This window comes from Pteropus alecto, unplaced genomic scaffold (genome assembly GCF_000325575.1).
Source record: "Pteropus alecto unplaced genomic scaffold, ASM32557v1 scaffold20, whole genome shotgun sequence".
In the NCBI taxonomy this organism is placed as follows: domain Eukaryota; kingdom Metazoa; phylum Chordata; class Mammalia; order Chiroptera; family Pteropodidae; genus Pteropus; species Pteropus alecto.
Genome location: NW_006436298.1, coordinates 13476155 through 13499421, shown reverse-complemented (window position 1 = coordinate 13499421; position 23267 = coordinate 13476155). Strand labels below are relative to the sequence as shown.

The following is a 23267-nucleotide window of genomic DNA, read 5'->3' as shown; positions in this document are numbered from 1 at the left end:
CGCAGAGGTGAGGGAAGGGTGCAAGAGATGAAATCTGAGGTGGCATTGGCCAGATCGTATAGGGCTTTTGGGGCTGTTGTATGAGATGGAAGAGCAGTAGAGTATAATGTATATTTTAAGTTGAGAAAAGATTAGAGAGAGTCCGAGGCGAAAGGAAGGAGACCAGTGGAAGATAATCCAGTTGAAAGATGTGGTAGCTTGGAGCCAGCTGGTAGCAGCAGTCAGATTTCGATATATTCCGAAGTTGAGACCAGTCATTCGCTGACGGTGATGGCATGGTGGTAGGGGAGGGGAGGGGGAACAGCAGGGAGAGAAAGACAGCCATCAAGAGCCAAGGTGGTTCTGTCCTTATCACCCCCCGCCCCCCACAGTCCATGTGGAATTGCCATTTTCTGAGGTTGGGAAGATCATAGAAGAGCAGGTTTAGGGAGAGGAGGTTTGCATGTTGGGAGGTTAGTCTGCACCTGCTCTCTAACACGCCAATTAGACCTCTAAGTAAGGACACTGAACAGTTGGACATTATGAGTCTGGAGTTGAGGGAGAGAGGTTAGGGTTGAACTGAAGATCTAACTTTGAGAATATAAGCATAAATTAACTGTAAGAAAGCCCTTTGTATATTAATAACAACCAAAAAGACTAGTGAAGAAACAATTGGACCCCACCCACATACTGGTCAGCAGTGTTTACCTTTTTCTACATAATTCGTTCTCTCTGTCATCAATTAGTTTTTGGCTCTTAGCTTTCTTTTCTTTCCCTTTCTTGAGTCTCATTTTCTCTTTATTTCCTTTGTGTGCCTTTTATGTCAGAGTCATTCCATGGTCATCAGAGCGCTGGCTCGGTTTCAGGAATATGATAGTCATTATCATTTTGGCCTTTCCTCCCTATTTCCTTTGTCTCTGGCTGCAGTAAGTTTTTCATCATTAAAATATTTTAGCTGGATTGCTGGAACACTGCAGTTTTTTGAATACATTAAGCAAATTGCTTACTCTGAAGATTTGTGAGAATGTGGTTACAAAGGGTGATATAATCATAAAGCAGATGACAGTGATTCAGCCCATTCTTCCTGTTGTTGTCTTCTTCATTTAGCATTTATAAACACTCTTTTCTTTGTTCTAAAGGATTTCTATAGATTGTTAAACCACCACTTGCATCTCCCATACATTTATTAATATATAAACTAGAAAGCACATTAATCTCCTCTTTCAGATTCTTCACTGTAAATCTCTTAACATTTTTACTCTTTTCCTGGCCAATTTTATTCTCTACTTTTTTTAAATTCCAAATTTTTCTGTAATCATACTTGGCGTTGTTTTGGAGAAGCAGAACTATGACAGGTCCACCCTTCAGCACAGGGATAATAGAGCAGCAGTCAGCCCGTCTTTCTCTGAGTGAGGTTAATTTGCTTCTCTCCCTAAAGACAAGATGGGCTTCAGCTGGAGCTGCTGGCAGCACTTGGATGTGAGAAACTGTGGCACCTGTGGTCTCTGTGTTTGTAGAGAAAACTTGAAGTGAGCTCCAGCAAAAAGCCACTTTTTAATACTGTCAAAACCTATCACATTCAGAGTGGGGAAGCTAAAGTAAAGTCTGTGGATGTTCATTTTAGTTGATGAGTACCTTTGAGTCAAAAACAATTCTTTGAGTATTTAGAAAAAAATTCCAAGCTTTATAAGTTGTAGGTTTTTGCATATTTACCTTCTAGCTTTGATGGTGCATAGTCATTGGTGAAATGTTATGTCTTCTGGCCTACTCGGTTATGGCCAGGGGCTTGACAGCATTAGTTCATGCCTGAGGGATGGTAAATGTCAGAATCAATCTGGGCCTTTACTAACTTCCTTTCTCTCCCCTCCCTGTTATCCACTGCCTGGAAAAACAGGACTGCAGGCACAGTTCACAACAAGCTGTGGTACGCCTCTCTGGCCCTGGTGACACTCATCATGTATTCCATTGCCGCTGGAGGCTTGATTTTCATGGCAGTATTTTATACACAGAAGGATGGTTGCATGGAAAACAAAATTCTCCTGGGAGTGAACGGAGGCCTGTGTCTGCTCATTTCACTCGTAGCCATCTCGCCCTGTGTACAAAATCGTAAGCACAATTTTTTTTTATTTTTTATTCTTCCTTATTTCTAAGTGTCTTTGAGAAAACTTAGTTAAAACAAAATTATGGTCATTCCTTTACAACGTGGATGGGTCAGCAATAGGAAAAGTGGGACTACAGTTCCCTCTTCATATCCCACGCTTGGGCTGAATGTGATTGTCAAGCATGCATCATGTCAAGAAAGATCTGATCATAATGAAGTCAATAAAACAGAGAGATAGATATTGCTATTATTAAATAGTGTACTACAAGGAGCTTTTAAGTGGAAAATGCTCTTAGTGTATGTTGAGTGCTTCTCTATAATATCTGTGTAAAACCTGTAGAGGGAGCTGTTTCTGGAGTCATCGATCCGTGGACTCAGGATCCATGGACCAGAACTCAGAGACACTGTGCTGTAGGAATCAGGAAGTAGAAAATGCAGTCCCGGCTCAGCCAGGAGCTGGCCCCATGGGCTTACCTTCCTTATACCCTAGTCCTTCCTCAGCAAAGCCAACAGAAACCTATGAGCCTGACCTTGCTCATGGTTCAAAGCCAAAAGGAAGAGAAGATAGGATTTGAACATGCTTTAGAAAGTGTAGGTATGAATTCTTTTTTAAATGATTTTTGATATCTTAAGCCAGTATGCTGTCTTTGGTTATAGAGAGAATTGTCCCTGATTTCATGTTTCTTGTGGGTGTCTTACTGTACAGATGATGAAAAAGCACACAGCATTTAGGTTTCTAGATAAGAAAAGGAAAATATGGCCAATAAATTTATTGCCCCTTGAATCCTTTTTAAATGTTGATTTAAAAAGGAACTAGTTTTGAATAATTTGAAAGTTTTTCTATTATCAAAAATTTCAAATCTGTTATTGAAATTGAGAGTATTATTCTTCCAATCTCTTTAATTGGTTAGTTAAGAATTTCCTAAAACATTATTAGTATTCAGATTAAAATATCTTTTGGGTTAAATCCTACCTTTTGAAATAGTTATCATATTTTGAAATATTTAGTTTAACATCATTAGTTGTTAAGGTAAGTCTTATTCTCATACCAAAGAGCAACATTATAAAAGGGTACATTTCAATAACTTTATTGGCCATTGTAATTTAATAATTCTAGAAATAAAATCAGAAGAATGAGTAAAACGAAATCCTTTTATGCCAGCAAGTGGTTGAGAATTTCACCAAAAAAAGATAAATCCCTTTTATCACGTCTTGGTTACTCTCAATGATCTAAACACTGAGTTTAGTTGAAATGCTATAACATTAAAGCTCTTCTCCCAACACGTGCTGCGCCCCAGAGCCTTCCTCTTTGACCTGGACCAGCTCTGGTGTTCCCAGAGGTCTTTTTGTCCATTGACAGATGTGAGCTTTTCCCACCGCCAAGGACTATACAGTGTCTGCTGGCCTTAGGGAGTCTGGAATCCATGGCCTATGAAATTGGCCATACCCCACCAAGCCATGTGATCTCAGACATAGTAATAGTAAATTTTCTTCTGAGATCTTATGATTTAAGATCTAACGTTATAAATCTCAGGGAATCAGGCAGTATGTTTAAGTACGGTTATAACTAGTATCAGAATAAGGTGTTGGTAGAGAACTTGGCAGAACTTGGCATCTCTAAAAATAGCAGTTAGGGTCAGTAAATAACTCCCTCCCCCTAAATCTTTTTAGCGTTATCTGAGAAACATGTTATGTACCTCTTCTTTCCTTTAAAGGCAGGGGTCCAACTTTGAGGAATACCATTTGGGGGATGGGGAGACTCCTTATTTTAAAGCACGTGCTTTCTTACCATTGAAATTTAAAACATTCTTAAAATCTGTCTCTTGTCGTTTTCCAGGACAGCCACACTCCGGGTTATTGCAGTCAGGTCTCATAAGCTGCTATGTCACGTATCTCACTTTCTCAGCTCTGTCCAGCAAGCCTGTAGAAGTAGGTAAGTTGGCCTCACAATATGAATATTTCCATTTGTGGAGGAAGGAAAATGTCTCTGTGAGCTATTGTTTAGATATCAGGGATTCAGTAAATCAAGCCGAGCCTGTGTTTCTTCAGGAGTGGTGTCACAGGCAAAGTTGCAGGTAAAGGTGCTGGGAGTTGAACCCAGGGCCCGATACATGCTAAGCGCATGCACTTCCACTGAGCTACACTCCTGTCCTTACTTGCAATAAATCAAAATAGAGAGATGATTTAGACTTTTTTATTAAGTAAAGTCCTTAAGGTGGGATATGAAAATACCTTCTTTTGAGTCTTCCTGCTGTGTAGGTAAGACATGAATAAAAGTGGGCTATTGAGTTTTTAAGGCCTAATCTGCATTTACTGGAGCTGTTTTCAAGGAACATTTTTATTTTGCTTAGTTTTATTTTGTTTGTGTTTTTAGTTGGTCGTTAATTTATTTTTCTTCATGTGGTCATTTTTCTGACTGTAACAGAGAGGAGTGGAAAGAACGTGGGAGCGGGCAGCAGGGGACAGGATTTGAGCCCAGCTCAACCCTTTGCTGGTTATGTGACCTTGAATTGCTCATCTTAAGTAACATTTATTTATAGAGACAGCACAACATGCATGAGCTTTAGATTTGGACTGCTTGTGTTTATAGCCTGGTCCTGCTGCTTTAAGTAACTTGTACAAAGTTACTTACCTTTCTCTGCTTAGATAACTCACCTTTAAAATAAGGATTTTAATTATTATTTTAACAAGATGATTAAAGATTACTATTTTATAAGGTGGTTTCTAAGAATTCAATGAGTACGTGTATATATGTATATATGTGTACAGTTTCTAGCATGTATTAGGTGCTATACACGGTTAGCTGTTATTATTGTAAAGTAGTTGCAATGATTATTTGAGAACTATAAAAGCACAATTATAAGGTGTTACTATGTGAGCCCCTGTGCCTCACCAGTAAAAGACCAAATTTTCTTATTTTGATTTCCAGACTTGTTATAATTTATTGTCTTTATCACTTTTGTGATATATAAAGTGTATACACATAGTGTGTATAAATGTGTGTGTGCTTGGGTACATTTGATCTTGTATAAATCAAGTTAAATAAATGTAATCTCTTTTCTCTAGAATAGAAAATTGAGATAGCTTTTATGTTTTTAAATTTAGAAAGCAAATGCAAAGATAATTTGAAGGTTTAGTATATACACATACTATGAATGAGTCTTGTCTTTATGGCTATTTATAGTGCAAAACAATATAATTATAGGCCTTATATTAAGTATAGTTTCTTCTGGATATAATTTTTTTTAAAAGTTCTATATTTACTCATACGTTTATTTAAATCTAGTACCTTTAATTTAGTACTTTTATTTACGTTTTATTTAATTTAGTACTTTTATTTACGTTATTATACGTTAATTTAATCTAGTACCTTCTATATTTACTCATACGTTTATTTAAATCTAGTACCTTAAATCTAGTACTTTATGACCGTTTATGTATTAATCTCTGGTTTTAACTTAATGGAGGTTTGTTACAGTAGTTTACTTTTTATTGGCAGGTATCACTTTAAAACAAAAAAACTTTTTAAATTTAGGTGGTACTACTTAAATAGCAAAGTTCATATTTTGGTCAATTTTTTTTAAAAATATTTTTTATTGGCCAAAGAATAAAGTTTCCTTAAACCACAGCGTACACAGTTATACTGTTTCAAGTGTTAGTACCAGTAATAATTTTAGTGCAATTTCAAATGCATGTTTCTAAAATAGTTTCTAAGCTGTTATTTTATGTTTATGTCCCTTATTTTGGGGCAGAGCTAGAAATCAGACCTAGCTCGAATGTTCAAAATTGAAGACTGACTTCTCTCATCTGAGTGGAGACTGTGGGCAGATGGCTGTGACACTGCTGGTACACGTTTGGCTATTGGGTACCCTTGTCACACCTCCAGAGAAGACAGACAGGGAGGGAGTGCTCAATTATCTGTACACTATCTCTGTTCAGAGGCTGCCAGATCAGCTAAAAAATGGATCTGAGTTTCCTTTTTACTGTCATTTGAATAGCACTAAAAAAGCAAGACTCTTACAAGGCCCTGGATCTGAAGAACCCTTCAGCACTAAGCTGGAATCTGAGGGTCTTATTCTCAGAGGGTGCTGAGGTAGGAGAGGGGTGCTTTGCTGCAATAGCAACAGTCTAGTCTGAGATGAGTCAGACCGTAGAGTAGATGTTTCCAGTGATGTCTTTACTCTTCTAAACTATTTGAATATTTTCAAAATGACTGCTTCTGTAGGTTGCAACAGGCTTTTCTAATTTGACTATGATTACTTTGTCTTTTCTTTACAAGTTCTAGATGAACATGGGAAGAACGTTACGATCTGTGTGCCTGACTTGGGTCAGGACCTGTACAGAGACAAAAACTTGGTTACTGGACTGGGTACTACTCTCTTGTTTGTGTGCATCTTATATTCATGGTAAGTCTTAGGAGTTACCGGAAGCCGTCTTTGCAGACTTTAAAAGTACAGGAGAATTTAAATAAATTCTAGCAGCTGTGAGGCAGCAAAACAGATAACAATCTGAAGAAGAAGGAAAACAGAAATAATAGGTGTTTGGACTTCATTTGCCATCCTTGTTTTTATATAGGGTAGATCAAGTAAGTATATAGTATGTTGCAACCCTTTAAAGGAGGGTTGAGTATTACTTGCCGAAGTGTTATTGGAGGACAAGGGAGCACAGAGTGAGAAAGAGATGGTATGTGCCAGAATGTTTGGGCAGCTTTCTAATCCAAGGGAAATACCATTCGTTCTGCTGTTGATGGATAGAGTACAAAGCACTACATGCACGGTCATTTCATGCCTGGTCCAGGAAAGACAGGAAATGTCCTTTTCTTTTATGCTAAAATAATGCTGTTAAGGAGGCGAGGCAGCTCTAAAAGTAGGTGTGATAATGTAAGCAAGCTGTATTTCACTTGCTTACAGTGGGGTTTATTCCACCTTTGAAATGATCAAAAGATTGCCAGAGGGAGAAAAGTAAAGGATACAAATGGTTGTTTCTTATTCTGGGTACATATTTCACTGATAATTAAGCTTCCTTTTGACAATAACCTTTTCACTTTAGGTTTTACTTATGTGTTCTATGTTTTCTTTGTTATGTTTCAGTGTATAAAAATTTCAGCTTTCATAGGCACATTATAATCTTCTTTGGTTGAAACTAAACAATATTGATGATGATAGCTTGTATAAATAAAGCATCTTTCTGAGCACACTGGCATTTTTTTCTCTTATAGCTTCTAGTGCCCCCTAATCTAGAGATGGACCTACAGATATAGACAATTTAAACTTTTAAAAAGTACTCGTTCATAGTCACACATCCAGCCATAAAACACTTGCTTGTGTTGTAGGTAGTTGTTATAATGAAGGATGTATGACATTGATTCTCAGTCTATCTTTGACATAGTGACACATTCTCCTTGTTGCACCAGAAGGGACCGTGATGTGCAAACACACAGACCCAGGGAAAAGCCCCGAGACTGAAAATCTGCCTCTGTAAGTGGAGGTCAAGAAAAGACCGAATAAAGAGGCTGGCTACTCCCTTTGGTAATTAATAGAGTTTGTTAAGGGAAACTTACATACGAAGCATGTCTTAGGTGATCGTAAGACGAAGATCCCCGCACTGCTTGGTAGGTGCCCAAGAATTCTATACGGCAAAGGGGGGATGGTCATGGCATAGTGCGTGGATGCTACCAGGTCTGGAAATTACTTAACATGCTTAAGCAGGTCAGGACAGCAACCTTTTTCAGGACCCAGCACACAGCAGGGGGCAAGTAGGGGTTCTGATTTATGTTAGAATGAGCATCAGTTACCGTCAGACACTCTCTAAGGGGGATTTGCAGAAAGCACCCTCCGTTCTGGCCCAGGTCCAGCTTGCAGGACAGACAGTGGTCACGTCTTGGAGACCTGTCTCTCTACACATGGGGACCACTTTCTGGTCTTTCATTTTGATTAATTCCATAATTGTTCACTGAGTGCCTACTATATACAAAGCATTCGATAGGATTTGGGCTCAAGTCAATGAATGTTTTCAGGAAAACCATAAAAGCACCCAAGTTTTGAATCTTGAGTCTCAGCTCTTCCTTATTTAGAAAGCTTTTCCTTCCGGAGTCTGTCATAGGGCTTTGGGGAGAAATGGGAGCAACATGGCTAATTTCCTTTGTCACTCAGTTTTTTTCTGTCTTGGCATATAAAAAATATTGGTAAATCAAGTGAGGAGAAAATAGGTTACTAAACTGTAAATATAGAATTTTTCTTTTTTAAAAATAAAATATAGTTGTGTTTACATATGTAAAAAATTCTGGGAGGAGATAAACCACATTTGTAGTAGTGGTGACTTATTTTTTTCTCTTGCTCTTCTGTTTTCTTTTTAAAAATTATTTTCACATTGAGCTAGCATTTCTTTTGTCTTTTTATTAGAAAAAAACTATCAAGATATTTGAAAGAATAAAACCATAATAGCAAGTGAAAGAAAAATGTTTGCCTCTCAGTTAAAATGGGGCCTGGATTTGCTATATAAACCCACCAATGGAAAGAAGACAAAAATTCTACCTAGTCTGCTGCTAGAATTGCCACAGATGGCATTATTTTGCAGCATGGGATTTTCACCCTATCAGATTTTCACTACCACCCTTCAGTGAGAGATGATAAACAAAACATCGGCCTCTTCTGGAATTTAGAGGTACCGTAGTGGAGGGTGGTATGGTGTAGTCTGATAGTCCCCAAAGATAACATATTTCAAAGACGACAGCTGCTACTTAAAATCTGTCTAAATCCCAGTAACGAACATTCTTGAATCATAGTAATTAAACTGCAAAATCGTAGCGCCCGCCGGAACGAGGAGAGGGAACGGCAACTACACCAAGTGGAGATGCAGGGTAACCAGGTAGTGCTGGGGTGTTTGGGTCTGGGTGACTAATGTTTGCTGCAGTCATCCACTGCAGCTCCAGGAGGAGTCAGCTTTGAGAATATTATAGTCAAGCATTGGAACTCACTGGGAAGTGAGTTCAGGCCTGGTAGAGCCTTGAAAAAAGGGAATGCTGCCAGGGATGGGAGGCAGCCCAATTAGGGGTTTTTTAAATCTTGACCTCTAGAGTCTACGTTTTCCTCTCAAACTTGGAGGAATGAAAGTTTGGAAGATGTTACATAAAGAGGGTGAGTGCAAGCTGTCATTTGAACATGACTGCAGGAATATCTAGAATTCTTGATAAAAATTGTAGGAAGCTGAAAGACTGGGGTGTGTATACTAAAGGGAGAATAAGTCATCTATTTTCAATGAAAATCTGCGCTTGTTGGGGCCGACTTCTGTAGGGGCCTCACTGTGCTGTTTTCTAACCCCTTAGAATTTCCCCTAAACATGTCCCCCAACACACACACTTCTTTAGAGGGATCATATGATGACCTCCATCCTGTTTCTGATTCTCTGTTCCAAATCTTGCTTCTGACACACTCAGTGTGAGTATATTTCACTCTTTGCTGTCTCAGCTTAGGAGAAGGGCTCAGCCAAAACCCATTCTCCGGCTTTCTGACTGAGGCCACCCTTTCTCCAGAAGCCCCTTCCATAGTTCCCAGGCATTATGGCTGTGAAGAAGAGTCACAACTTGAACCCCATGTGGGAGTTCCCCAGTGGCTCATTCTGTAGGCTGATCTCCCTACACCCCCTAGGCCTGGTTCTTTTGTTGTGACAGGCCTTGCCTCTGCCAACTATTCCTTAATTCCCTCCTTGGTCTCTGGATTTTAAAATTATTATCTATTGGTTTCAAGTTCAAGCTGTCAGACTGGACAGGATCCTGGAGTCAGATTCAATCCTTCCTTGTACATAAAAGGAAACAGGCATGGAACTTACTCCTGTAGCTCTCCATCCCCAATTTCAGGAAACCTTTCCTCGAGTCTCCTTTGTTGGGTTATTTGTAGAGACAAGTCAATTTTTTTTTTTCCTGTGTTGGCTTGCAGTAAGTTTTATACTTTACTGAGGTAGAGAGATAAGCTAGATGACTCGAATAATTATGTTATTGGGAGGCATCTGTGCTGTAAAACATTCCCTAGCTACTTCAAATTCCTAGACAGCTTAAGTAGTAAACATATTTTCTCTTAAACTAAAATAATTAAAACTGAATACAAAATTGGAAAAACTAAGAACCTTTATTAAATGTCAAACAATTTGCTTGTTCAAATGAGACATTCACAAGAAGGTGCCAGACCCTGTGAAAATAGGTACAGGGTTGACAAGACGGCATTGGAGAGAAGATCGGCTTAAACAGAAAAGTTGGTATACCAGGGAGCGGTGTCTTCTTTTGGTGTCTTCTGGGCCTGCTACTTTTATTTAAGAAAAACAGGAGGCAGAGGGTTTGTTTCTTTATTTTGGGAATCTTGCCACTTTCTAACCTGCCAGCTAGAAATCCTCATGGCTGTGCACCAGTGGCATGCTGGCACTGCCCCCCAGCTCAGGTAGGACTGTGCCTCCTGAAGGAGCTGTGAGTCATCAGTTCTGTGGTACAGTGGGAACATAATTGAACTTCATCACACAAAGACTGGGAATAGTCTTGCGGGGATCTCTTAAGGACCACCCTGTAAGTTTGTCAGGGAAGCAGAACCTGTGGTCTCCAATAGGAAAGTCTAGACATGGTTTTTAGAAATCTTCTGTAATCTGGGGGTATTTGGCCAGTTCCAAAAGCAACTGAAGCAGGTGCAGAGGGGCACCTGTGTTTCAAATCACTCTGCTAATATGGAAGAGGCTCTGGACATGGCAGTGCTTCTGGGGCTGGGGCAGAGGGCAGGAATCTTATCTTATTGGTTGTCACAAGGACTGTAAGGCACTGCTGGCTTTTTGTGATTGGGGAGCAGTTATAACAAACATGCTTTAGTGCATTTGGATATCTCTGTAGGGTGAAGCATCAGCCCAGTCAAAAACTGTTAGTCTCTTCCACACCCCCACCCCCACTGGAAGTTCTGGTTAAAGTCACTCGTACCTTAGCCCTAGAAAACAAGAGGTTATGGATAATCCAGGCATTGCTTTATAGCAGCTTGTCTGGTGCTAACCAGACAGATTGGTCAATAATAGCCAGAAAGCAGACAGCAAGAATTTCTCATGCTTTTTAAGAACCTGTAAAAACAATTTTTCTTGATAATTCGAAGAAGATTTTGCAGGGAAAGCCACAACTGAATAAAAACCTTATTTTATGGTAACGTATACTTATAGAAGTCACATGCCACTAATGATGAACTGAATATAGACATTTTTACAGGTCAGAACAAAAGCTCCCCTTATGTAGTGCTCTTTGATGGTGGAAGTGAAGCAGCAAAGATGCCAGAATCAAAAGCTTTATTTTTCTGAAATCATTTTATTGCAAAGAATTTATAAAATGGAATGTTTATTCTATCCCCTTTAAAGAGTGAATATTACCTTTTAGATGAAAATTCCAGATATTGATCTCTTCTTAAAATTAAAAGTTCTATTTTCCCCATGGAAACTGTATACTCTATTAAATCATAATTCATATGCACAAAATATAGCACACTGAAAAGCAGGAGCAAAGTGTATGTATTTCTTGTGTGCACAGCCATTGGGAAATGTTTGTATCATTCCCTTGACCAGGCTCAAAATCAGGAAGTGAGAGTGGAGTGGGCCTTGATTAGCATCAGTATGTTCAAAGCAAAAATGAAAGTGATGCTGTTGGTCTCAGAGTGGACCACAAAAGAAGTGATGCACTTGGATCCCAGAGGACCTTTTTATGGGAAAGGCTATTGATTTGCATCTCACTGATCTCATCTGTCTTTGGGAACGAGGACAAGAATGAGCAGAGGAAGGTAGTGTTGCCTCATGTGGTTTGTTTGTTTGAAAAGAGCATTAATTCCTGCCTCTCCGCTAGCCAACACCCTCACCCACCTCCAGGCTAGCCCGGAAGCTGTGTGAGGGCAGGGATCGTCTTTTTCACTAAGTTTCTAGTGCTTAGAACAGGGCCCGACACATGGCAGGCTTTCCGTAAATATTTGCTAAACGAATTTATACAGTTAATTGGAACCCTAAGTATTGTACATATTTCTATTTGCTTAAAATGTTTCCCCCTTTTTTCCAAGGAAAAGGAAATATTTTACCCCTGTAATCCAAATTTTGTAGCATTTTAGCTCTCAGGGAATAGGGAAAGTGGGGGGAAGTATTTATTTTAATCACACTGAGTGTTACTCCATGTTGAATTTCGAATCAGAAAACCTTGTTCTGCCATAGGCTGATTATCACATTAAATAACTGTGACCTTTGCTTTTCCTGCCTTTGCTTTTTCTTGTGATCTCTGGGGTCTTTCATTGCTTTTGATCTCTTCTAAGTGAGACTAGTCAAAGGGAGGGGAATGACAAGTGAAATTAGAAAATTATTTTGGCATTTGAGGGAGGAGAGGCAAATAACCAATAGTGAAAAACCAAGATAATGAAATCAAAAGGCATCTTATTTCTTTACCTACGAAGTTCTCTTTGCATAAAACCATCTAACAATCCATGTAAAAAGACATCAACTGTACAATCGGTCAGCGAGTTTTGGAATAAAGTAGATTTTAAAATAGACTATAGTAAAGCAGCGGGAATTGTAGGTTTAGGGAGACTCTCACCAGAGCATGGGCCAGGCGGTCCCGCCCACCCCTTGATGTACTATCACATGTCGATACCGTCTGCTGACCTTTGAATTTGTTTCCTAGTTTGACATCAACAACAAGATCGAGTTCTGATGCGCTGCAGGGGCGCTATGCAGCTCCTGAACAGGAAGTAAGTTCATTTCTTTTTCTTGTCCTGGTTCATCTCCAAAGACCCATTTTTTCAAGAAGGCTCTGTGCCACACCGCTGAGCGTTATCTATACATTAGCTTACTTAAAAGTTGGTTCCATTAGGTAGACATTGCACTAGGTAAAGAATTGTGACCAATAGGTGTCCAAAGAATCATGGTGGTCAGCAGAAGCCTATCAGTCAGCAGAATGTCTTCTTTTATTACTTGTGCAAAAATTGTTTTCTGGGGCCTTGAGTGGACTTTCTGCCAAGGTCTAAAGAGGTCTAAATAGGTGGAGGCAGCCAGGAGGAGACTCAGCCTTGACCCCAGGGATGGAAAGAACAGGAGTTTCCAGTGACAGCTAAGACTTGCAGTGCTTGCTATGTGCCAGGCACTGTTCTAGGCACTACCTATGCCATTTAATTTAGTCCTCATTAAAACTCAGGGTTTTATCTCCATTTTTGCAGATAGGTTAAACAGAAAAGGTTAAATTGTTTAAACTTGTGAATTTACCAGCATATAAACTGTGCATTCTGGCTCCAGAGCCTGTGTTCTCGACCACTGCTCAAGAGTTCAGCTGCTGTCTCCTGGCCCTGCTGGTGAGCTTGCCTGGCATCCGGCCCTGGCTACCTCCTAATAACTTTCTCTAGATGGAGGAGCCCTGGTATCTGATGGGCGCTTTATTCTGCAGCTGGGTCTCTGGGGATAGTCTTTCCTGCACCTGACCTGGAGAGAGTGATCCATTATGAAGGGTTGTCAATCTGCCAGGATCATTCACCAGCTCTTTCTGTTACTTGAAAAAAAAAAGAGAAAACTGTGCTGAGTCTGAATAAGTTACTGCCTATTATGCAGAAGAGAATGGTCTTCAGAAGGCAAGTGTTTATTCTCACCACTAACTGGGCAACCACCTGCTGAGGTTGTACCGTTATGATTTCAATATCCCTATTGTGTACAGAGTTAAAGTGCAAAGAACAGCAAGTCTCTAAGTTAGACTAAAGAGAGGATGTTTTTATTCTCATTCCAAGGAAAAAGTCTCAATGTTTATTTCTTAAGTGGAGATTGTACATGATGGAAGTTCTCTCCTTGCATCGTGTTTCACAGGATACACCTTTGAAAGAGTTAATAATAATTTCTTATGGTAACTTAAGCTTCAAAAGAACTAGGACCCCAGCATACAATGTCTCGGGCCCACTGAATGAATTGGTGAATCTTTGACTGTGTTACTTGATCCAAGATTCTGTCAAGGCCTTGATGTAAGAGGGAAACAAGGACATGGCCTTGAGGTGTATAAATGGGACAGAGACTCCAGCTCCCACATCCTTGTCCCTGGCTGTCTGTTCTTTGCAGTAAAAATATCAGCCAGAAAGGCCAAGGTCCCAGCACGTCCCAGACTCTCTTAGTACGTGTAGTGTTTCTCATTTGTTTACCAGAGTCCTTCTGAAATCAGGTAGTTTTTCATAACCCGATATTTTTAAAAATTAAATTTATTGTTTTGAGCAGGTCAGAAACATGGTACGAAATTTGAAAGGTACCAAAGACTCTTACAAGGAAAGCATTGCACCCATCCCTGCCCCCAGCACCCCTGCCTCCACAGAGGCAGCCAGTTCAATAGCCTGATTTTAGTAGGAATTGTGAGTAGGCTTCCTGCTTCCAGATTCCTTAGCTTTACCATTTCTGATATCTCCTAGATATCACATGCTACCTATTACTTCTTGTGAGGGACCCTGGAGTTCCCATTCTATAGTCATGTCCCAGCCCTGTTGTTAAACTGGTTGTGTGACTTTTAGGCCAGTGTGACTTTTAACCTGCCTGACCTTAGTTTCCTCAACTGTAAACAGGATAATAATCTCAGCCTCAGAGGTTGGAGAAGGTTTAATGAAGTAGTGAGTATAACAGAACACCAGGAGTGGGCTCCGTGAGAGTGGGGACCGTGTCTTGTTCACCTTGTGTTTCAGGTTGAGTTTTTCAGAAACAGCCGTCCAGGCAGAGTTTGATATGCAGGATATTCATTAGGGATCAACATAAGTGGAAGGAAGGATGGGGAAGGAGGCAGAATTGGGCAGAGGGTAGTGTCGAATGGTGCTGCAGGCTGGGCACATCTCTGCCAACCCCACACGTGAGTTTTCCAGGGCAGGTCAGACCCATCAGAGCTGTCCCCCAGGGGTCAGTGGCTGCTCCTTTACACCCCTGCTGTGAGTAGTCATTCCTGTGGTTGCCCAGGAAGGGCTTCCTCTTAGGCAGAGCAGCTCTGCTGCCAGGGCAAAACCTGGGAGCTGCCATCTAGAGACTATCTGCTCATGGCCCTTGCAGTAGCTGAGTGAGCACTAAGTGCGCATCTTTGAAGAAGAGCTGGCGGCTCACCTCCACGTCCATTGTATTTCTTACCACCAGCACCCAGCGCATCTGGGAAGAACAGATGCTTAGTCAAAACCTCCTGAGGGGATAAAGTGTGTAGTTCAGGGCCTGGGATGTAATTCAGATGGGGAAGGCTTGGCACGCAGGTGGCCTTTAGTGCTTTACTGATGTGGATGGAGAAAAGCAGAAGGCAAGCTGCCTGACTCTGTTGGTTTTGCTCTCCCAGGTAGCTCGGTGTTGCTTCTGCTTCGGTCCCTATGGAGAAGGTAAGTAGAGAACTTTCTTCTGTGCATCTGTGTGGCCCTGCAGACTTTTACCTCTCGTCTATAGGCATTTGGGATTCAGGTACAAAAAACTTGAATGGTAAGGGGAAACTTTTATTCCAAAGGCCGGTTTACTGTTTCTATACTTTTCACATTCTTCCCAAAGGTTTGCTGGGTTTTGTGTGTTTGTGTTGGTATTCTGGCAGGTAAGAAATTAGTCTATTTTGGCTCATATTTAAGTTATACAGTGGGTTTCAGAGAAGCAGAAAGTACATTTTAAAGTAATGAAAATTTGGAAAATGCCAGGAGGTCCTGATACCTTGTTTTGGACAATTTCTTCCCTTCGGCTTATTTTTCTTCTGGAATTGGAGGATCCCAGGGTCTTGAGAACTCCTGGTCTACTCACTTTATTCTGAGCTTATAATAACTTTTTTGTTTTCAAGGACTCTCTTTCTTATGCTCTGTTAAAATAAATGGGATGTTAGGTAACTCATCCAGCTAAGGAAGGTTCTGGGGTAGGGTGGAAGTTTTGTGCCTATGGCATAGATGTAAAATGGCCTGAGTGTACAAATGGCTTTTGACATCTTTTCAACTTAACAGCCCCTGGGGTTGAAATGAGTGTGTCTTTGTTCAAATGGTAAGTGTGCGTGTGTTCACTCATTGAGCTTCCCTGCTGGCTTTGTGGTTCACAGACACTGAAGAACAGCAGAATATGAAAGAAGGACCAGGGGTCATTTACGATGAGAAGAGAGGCACCGTTTATAGCTATTCCTATTTCCACTTCGTGTTCTTGTTGGCTTCCCTCTATGTGATGATGACTGTCACCAACTGGTTCAAGTGAGTGGCCCATTTCTGAGACGTTTTAAAGGGGCAGTCTTTTAAAAAGTAAGTTGAGTCCATTCTTTAAGGTGCTGAGGCATAGATTAAATCTCCTGGAGTCAACTAAACTCTTCTCCAAGTCAAGCTGTATTCACCTTTGCAAAAACAGTTCTGAGTTCCTAACAGTCTGTCGGCATGAAGTTGCTGATGCATACTGCAACTTTTCAAAAAGGAACGTTAACTGCATATGGGCAGTCTAGAAGAACATAGTAATGGAGGAAGCACTTGGAATTTTCAAGTAATCATTTGCTTTTAAGAAAGGGAAAATATTTTTTCTACTTTGCATTTTGGTTTTTTTGTTTTTACACTTTTGTTACAAAAGTTTAAAACATCTTTTAAAAAACTAATGAAAAAGTATCAAAAGTAACAGTGACCTCCCCGCCCCCACACCATTACCATTGCTAACAATATGGTCTGTATCCTTTCATTACGTTTCTATGCATTTACAAGCCTATGTAATTTTTGAAAATATAAATGTGATAACATATTTTTACTCCCTTGAGTTTTTTTTTTTTTAAGTTGGCTGTAGATGATGGACCTGACTTTCTTTGTTACCACATAGAGATTCTTTTTGAATCATACTCATTTTTTTTTTTATTCTTTGATCCAAAGTTTTTGTTGGATCATAATTTGTTACATGGCGGGATATACATAGGATAGACATTTAGACTCATTGCGCTTGCTTTTATTCATTCAACAAATATTTGAGTTCTATGTGCTACACTGTTCTAAGTGACAGGGCTTACATTCTAATGGGAGAGACAGACCATGCTCCAAATCAAATATAGCATGTCAGGTAGTGATGTTATTGGGGAGAAAAACAAAATGAAGAAGAGGAATGAGGAGGACCTCGTGGGATTGGGGGAAGCTTCACCGAGGAGATGCTTCTTGAATATCCTTCTGATGGAGAAGCTGGAGAGGGAGCTTCCAATGCTTAAGAAAAGATGGAGGGAGTTATAATTGGCCAGGCAGGTAATAACACGTTGTCAAGGGTGTGGAGAAATAAGAACGCTGTTAATGCTCCTGCTAGGATTGTAAAATGGCACAGCCGCTTCAGAAAACACTTTGGAAAATCCTCAAAATATTAAGCATAGAGTTTTGATATGATCCAGCAATTGTACTCCTAAGTATGTACGTACCCGTGAGAATAAAAAGCACATATGTCCACACAAAAATTTCTACACAATGTGCATAGCAGCACTGTTGATAATAGCCAAAAAGTGGAAACAATCCAAATGTCCATCAACTAATGGTAGATAAACAAAATGTGATGTATCCTATACAGTAGAATATTTCTCCACAATAAAAAGGGATAAAGTACTGACACATGCTACAACGTGAATACACCTTGAAAACATTATGCTAAGTGAAAAAAGCCAGTCATGAGAGGCCACATAATTTCGAATAAAAATGCCCAGAATGGGCAAATCCTTAGAGACCAAAGTAGGTTGGGGAAAGGAGGAAGCAGGAGGGAAGCTAAAGGGTGCAGGGTTTTGGGGGTGATGAGAATGTTCTCAAATTGATGGTGGTGGTGGTTATGCAAGTCTATGAACATAATAAAAGTCATTGAATTGTACACTTTAAATGGGTGTGCATTATATATGAATTCACTTCTTAGGAACAAAAGAAAGAAAGGCGGGAGGAGGCAGAAGCAAGGAAACACTTCCCACCCGGTCTCTTCCTGCTCTGATGACAGATGGCTCTCTTTGCTTCCACAGCTATGAAAGCGCCAACATCGAAACCTTCTTCAGTGGGAGCTGGTCCATCTTCTGGGTCAAGACGGCCTCCTGCTGGATGTGCGTGCTGTTATACCTGTGCACACTGGTCGCGCCCCTCTGCTGTCCCTCTCGGCAGTTCTATGTGTGAGATCTGAGCAATCCTCTTGGTTCCGGCCTCCAGGCTGGAAACGACGTCCTTCGAACAAGTGTCTCAAGTCACTGAGCAGTGTGACTGGCGCTTTGTGAAAAGCTGGCATCCTCTGGCTGGCTCGAGGGTGTCTGAAAAGGCTTTCAGGAAAAGGAAAAAAAAAAAAAAAACACCTGATAAGCTTTTTAACTCTGAAATTTGAAAAGAAACTACCAGATTATCCCAAAAGAATTGAATATTTCAACCAAGCTGATACTGAGTGATAATATATATTTCGTATATGTCTTTTCCCTAAAAACAAGGAAAGCAGTTGGGCTTGTGTTCTCCTTCCGCATGTCTTTACCAAAGCAGTTTGGGGCACGACATCTCACAGGGATGAAAACTTACCTTGTGTGGCCTCTCATTTTCATCCTTGGAAAAGAAAACACGCCAAACTTATGGCCCCTCGGCTCCTGCCAGAGTGCAGGCCCCTCTTCACACCGTGGCCTGCCGAGCTCTTTCCACAGCTCCCCGGTATTTACAGGGTACCGGAGGAAGCACCTGCTTTTCACTCCACCCTTGTGTGGCCTCCTCCTGGCCCCCAGGTGTTGTGATGCTGGGAATCACAGACTTCACATTCTGCCATCACTCTTCCTAGAGGTCCCCTCATCCTTTCTGGGTTCAGCATCTTTGTTATAATGTGAAAAAGCACAATTCGCCATCACCAACCTGCGTGATCTTCCGTGTTATCACTACCTGATCCGAGTTACTGCAATAATTATGACTCTTTGTGGTGTTATTCACATGATTATAGAATGGGATTCATGTTGTGTCCTTTGTCTAGATGATGGAGGGCTGTAATTATTACTCGTTTGTGCTTTTAATAGTGATAATTCTTCAGGACCTCACCTGAAAAGTTGCTTCTTGACTGAAGCCTGCTGCCCTGCCGTTTCAGTAAGGTCAGCCCCTCAGTTTCTCTTCCACCTCGAGGCCTTTGAAATGGTAAAAGCAAAAGGGATCTGCAGTGCTACCACACTCTTAATGTCCATTATGGTTTTTTGGGGAGTAGATTTGCTGAGGTGAGGATCCCACCACCTCAAACAGAGCTGACCAGATAAGGCCTATTAACTAGCTGTAGAAGTGACCAGATATACTTAGAAGAAAAGGTGGGTGGTGGAGGTGTTTACTTAAGCCACAAACAACATCCACGGAAATTTCCAAAGTACGTACTTGTGAAGTAATACTCACGAGAGAATGGACTTTGTGCAGTTGCCATTTTCAGTGTTGATGTACTCAGTTAGGGAAGCGTTAACTCAGTGGAAAGTCCCTTAGAGACCCCAGTGGAGACAAGGCGGGGATGCCCCTGTTAGTATTTCATGCAGGATGGAAAGAATCCTCCCAAACTCCCTGGCAGAGAGGGTCTGAGAATGAAAAGATTGGCCTGTGCCCTACTGTATGAGTTGGGTAGAATTGGGCCTCACTCAAGCTGGGCTGTAGTGTACCACAATACTGGTGCAGGAAATTAGTCAAATTCTTTATTTCTACTCTTTTGCCCTCCTTCCAAGAAAATAAGGGTGGGGAGGGGATACAAATACAATGGATGAATTCATCTAGGAATTTGCCTTATTGATAGTATCTGAGATTCAGGTTTAAAAGACACTCATTATATGTGTATGGGAGAGCCTTGTTTTGTAAACTTTATCACATTTCTTTTTTTAGGCAGGAGATCTTTGTGCTCAGCAATTGAAAGATGCTGGAGTCACAAAATGAATAGCCGCCACGTGCAGCCCCCATTAAGCAGGTGGGGGTTGAACTCTGTGGATCAGAGCAGGTTGAGGGAGCTGGGGACATGTGTGTGTAGCAGCAGCTTCCTGGCAGAGGCCACTGCAGTGGATGGTGTAATGACACAGGGCTCTGAGTAATCGAGATTGGCTTTTAGGAAAGACCACAAGCAAAGGCAGGTCACGAGAAAAGGCAGATCAAGAGCTGGGGTTGTATCAGTGACCAGTTTTATGTTTTCTTCCCACTAGCTGGGTCTGGCAGCCAGTTGTGTGACTTTAGAACTGGTCTTTACAGCAGGTCAAGGTTAAGCTAACAAGGCTGTGTACTCCTTGGCTGGCCCTTGTTGACCCCCTTACCTTGCAGAAAGAAGCTCGGGGAAATGACATTGCCAGTGGCAGGGCCCTTGGAGCTTCCTTCCTTAGTTGCCCAGGCAACCCACCCTTTTCCAGCTGTCTAAGACTTGGTCTGTGGCCTGAAGTTCCTTTCTGAAGGAAGGTTGGTTTGACACAAGAGAAATAGTTATAGTCACCTGGTTTTTATTCTTAACTGAGATTTCGAGCAAGTTTATCTGAATGATTGAGAGACAGTAGATGTGCTCTGAGGACTACGGACATATAAATAAGTTGACTTTAATAAATAATTAATTGTAATAAACAATACTCAGGTGATGAGTCAATATTCATAGGTTTAAAGAACCTACATTTTTGTGCTGTTGTGATTTAAGAAACTGGAAAAATTGTGCCAATTGCTTTGAGTTGCTAGAATGATGGTGTTCATCTGATAAATTCATTTTTAAATAATAGACTTTTGCTTCCTATGACTTTTGTACATGATTTTTAAAGTGCACTTCCAGAAGCTGCTGGTCAGACTCCTTTAACAATGAAAGCCGAAGAAGAGTTTTTAAAACTTCTGTGTATGTTTTCTTTGTGCTATTCATCCCATGTGGAAATTTCCCCCCTTTCATTTCCATGAGTAAAAACACTGAGTGTGGAAAGGGATTCTTCAGGTAGTGTTGCTGTATACATGTCATCTGACTGAAGACCAGAGAGTTTTCTATCAAAAGCTTTCGGACACTCTTTGTCCTTATTCGGTCTTGCTTTTGTTGGTTTTGCTTTTGCCTTTGCACTTTTTTGGGAAATGGCTTGAAGGAACTGTTCGCCAGAGGTATTTTGGAGCCCTCGTATAATGGACTGTGCATGTGGGCAATTGGAGGGTGGGGTTACTGGGGATTTGGGGTTCTGGTGCCCATCAGAAATAGCCAGCAGGGGTTTCCCACAGCACATTGTTTATTTCCAGTTCCTCAGAGGTTCCTTCATTATGGATGGCCTCCATGCAGTGCTAGTTCCTCCGCTCTCCTCCCCTCCACCAGTTGTCACCCTCTGCCTTTTTAAAATTACGTACTTACTTAATTTTGGCCAGAAATTTACTACCATTGGTGCTTCATGTTACCTGCAAAGAGAGAATTCCAGAGCCTATATTTAAACTGCCTGAACTTTTTTCTCCCTTGACTGCCTTCCCAAATAGCATCTCATTTTAATGTGCATTAGTGTCCTGCCCCTTTTAGAAATGAAAGAGGGTTTATCCTATAACTAAGGGTGTGACCATGGGCTAAGGCCCTGCATGTCCAGAGAGAACACTGGCCTCCTTAATTAAAGACAGTGCAGTAGACACTTGGTTCATGGAATTCTCTGTAGGACATTCTTCTTAATTTACTATTAGCACTAACTCTATATGGCTTTGTTCTTAAAGCCACCATGTTTCCTGCCATCTTTACTATATTGGTAAAGCCTCACACATTTTAATCTAGTGTTGCATTTCAGGTAGAGATGGGCTCTCTAATATTGGACTTACTTCAAAGGACTGGAGGGTTCTTCACACAGGTCTTTTGAACTAATTCTAGCTATTCTAAGATCATGGTTTTTTTCCTTTCCTTGGTAAATCATTTGCAGAGTTGTTCATTTTGAAAGGGGAAAATATTTGGCTTTTACCAAAGAGGTGTTTTTGTTTTGTTTTAAATCAAAATCCTTTCAGCAAAAACTTAATTGGAGAAGGGTAGATTAAGAATGAATATGTCCAAATTCACTTCTGTAGGAGTTTAATCATATTTATGTGGGAAAAATGATGGGAGAATAACTCTTTAAGCTAATCCTTTGGGATGATGGATCCTGGGAAATTCTCTCAGGTAAGCAAAGCTTGTAGCAGATGTGTAATATATGTCTTGAGAGCTATTTATAAGAAATTTAAGGGGATCGTGTTTTCATTTATTAAAGATTTAAGTTTTTTTACTTTGTAAAAAAAAACTACAAAAATTTTATAGTCATAACTTTTTAAAATTTTTAAACTTTTTTGAAACAATTAGCTGTAGCCAAATCATGTGGTTATGTTTTGCTATATTAGAATTTGAAAATGTAACGTGTGGTAAATCTACTGTTCGAAATTTGTAATGGTCTCAGATATGGTTAGCGTTTGGATAACTTTCTAAATAGTTTTTTCCTCCTTTAGTCACAAAAGCAGTTGTGGGTTGATATTAGTTTTTTGAAGTGTCCGAAGTTGACTAGTCTCTTACTATGTAAAAAACTCAAAACTTGTTAACTCTGTACTTTTAATAAAATTTAAAACTGAAAACATGTTGTTTTTTCTCTCTTCTGATGGATACATTTACAATTAAAATCCTCCAGGTAGTGTTTTCCAAGATGTTTGTTGTCTTCAAATGTTAATCAGCTCTCTTAAGTTTCTTAGTCTGTTCTGATTCTTGAAGGAAAATATGAACATGAAAACCAAAGCTTTTTGGTTCTTTTTTCCTATTAATGCTAGTTATACAGTGTCTTCAGTATGAGAATTAAAGTAAGTCTTTAAAGAAGTAGTGTGAGTCCTCCCATGTGATTCTTTTTCAATATTTAGCTATTCCACATCTTCTGCATTTCCCTTTAAAGTTTAGAATTACCTTGTGAATTCCTTTGACTGGGATGGTATTGAGTCATTAGATCAGTTTGAGAAGAACTGACATCATAATAGTAAGTCTTCTGATAAATATTAAATACTTAATACTGTTTTATTACAATATCTTTATATAGGATTTAATCTTGATACTTCTTCGTTTTTGTGAGATTAGTTTTCTAAATTTTTTAGGTAACATAACATAAAATTTGCCATCTTAGCCATTTTTAACTTCTACGTGGCGCATCCAAGTTCCAGACCTGTTTTCACGTTGCGTAGCTGAAACTATACTCATCAAACAGCAGTCCCGTGTTTGCTCTTCCACCAGCCCTGGAAACCACTGTCTCTGTCTCCTTGCTGTCTCTATGAATTTGTCATTTGCTCTTTTTTTC

General features: G+C 40.2%; 1 protein-coding gene across 1 annotated transcript in view; it reads left to right on the top strand.

The window, feature by feature from the left end:
- Window positions 1–22563, top strand: part of SERINC5 (serine incorporator 5) — a 91943-nt gene extending 69380 nt beyond the window's left edge. Inside the window, exons 6-12 of the mRNA XM_006913182.3 lie at window positions 1874–2085; window positions 3918–4013; window positions 6360–6486; window positions 12750–12816; window positions 15396–15435; window positions 16125–16269; window positions 18030–22563. Of these exons, the coding sequence (XP_006913244.1) occupies window positions 1874–2085; window positions 3918–4013; window positions 6360–6486; window positions 12750–12816; window positions 15396–15435; window positions 16125–16269; window positions 18030–18177 (835 nt within the window). The 3' untranslated portion in view covers window positions 18178–22563. The remainder of the gene's footprint in view (window positions 1–1873; window positions 2086–3917; window positions 4014–6359; window positions 6487–12749; window positions 12817–15395; window positions 15436–16124; window positions 16270–18029) is intronic.
- The last annotated feature ends 704 nt before the right edge of the window (window positions 22564–23267 follow it).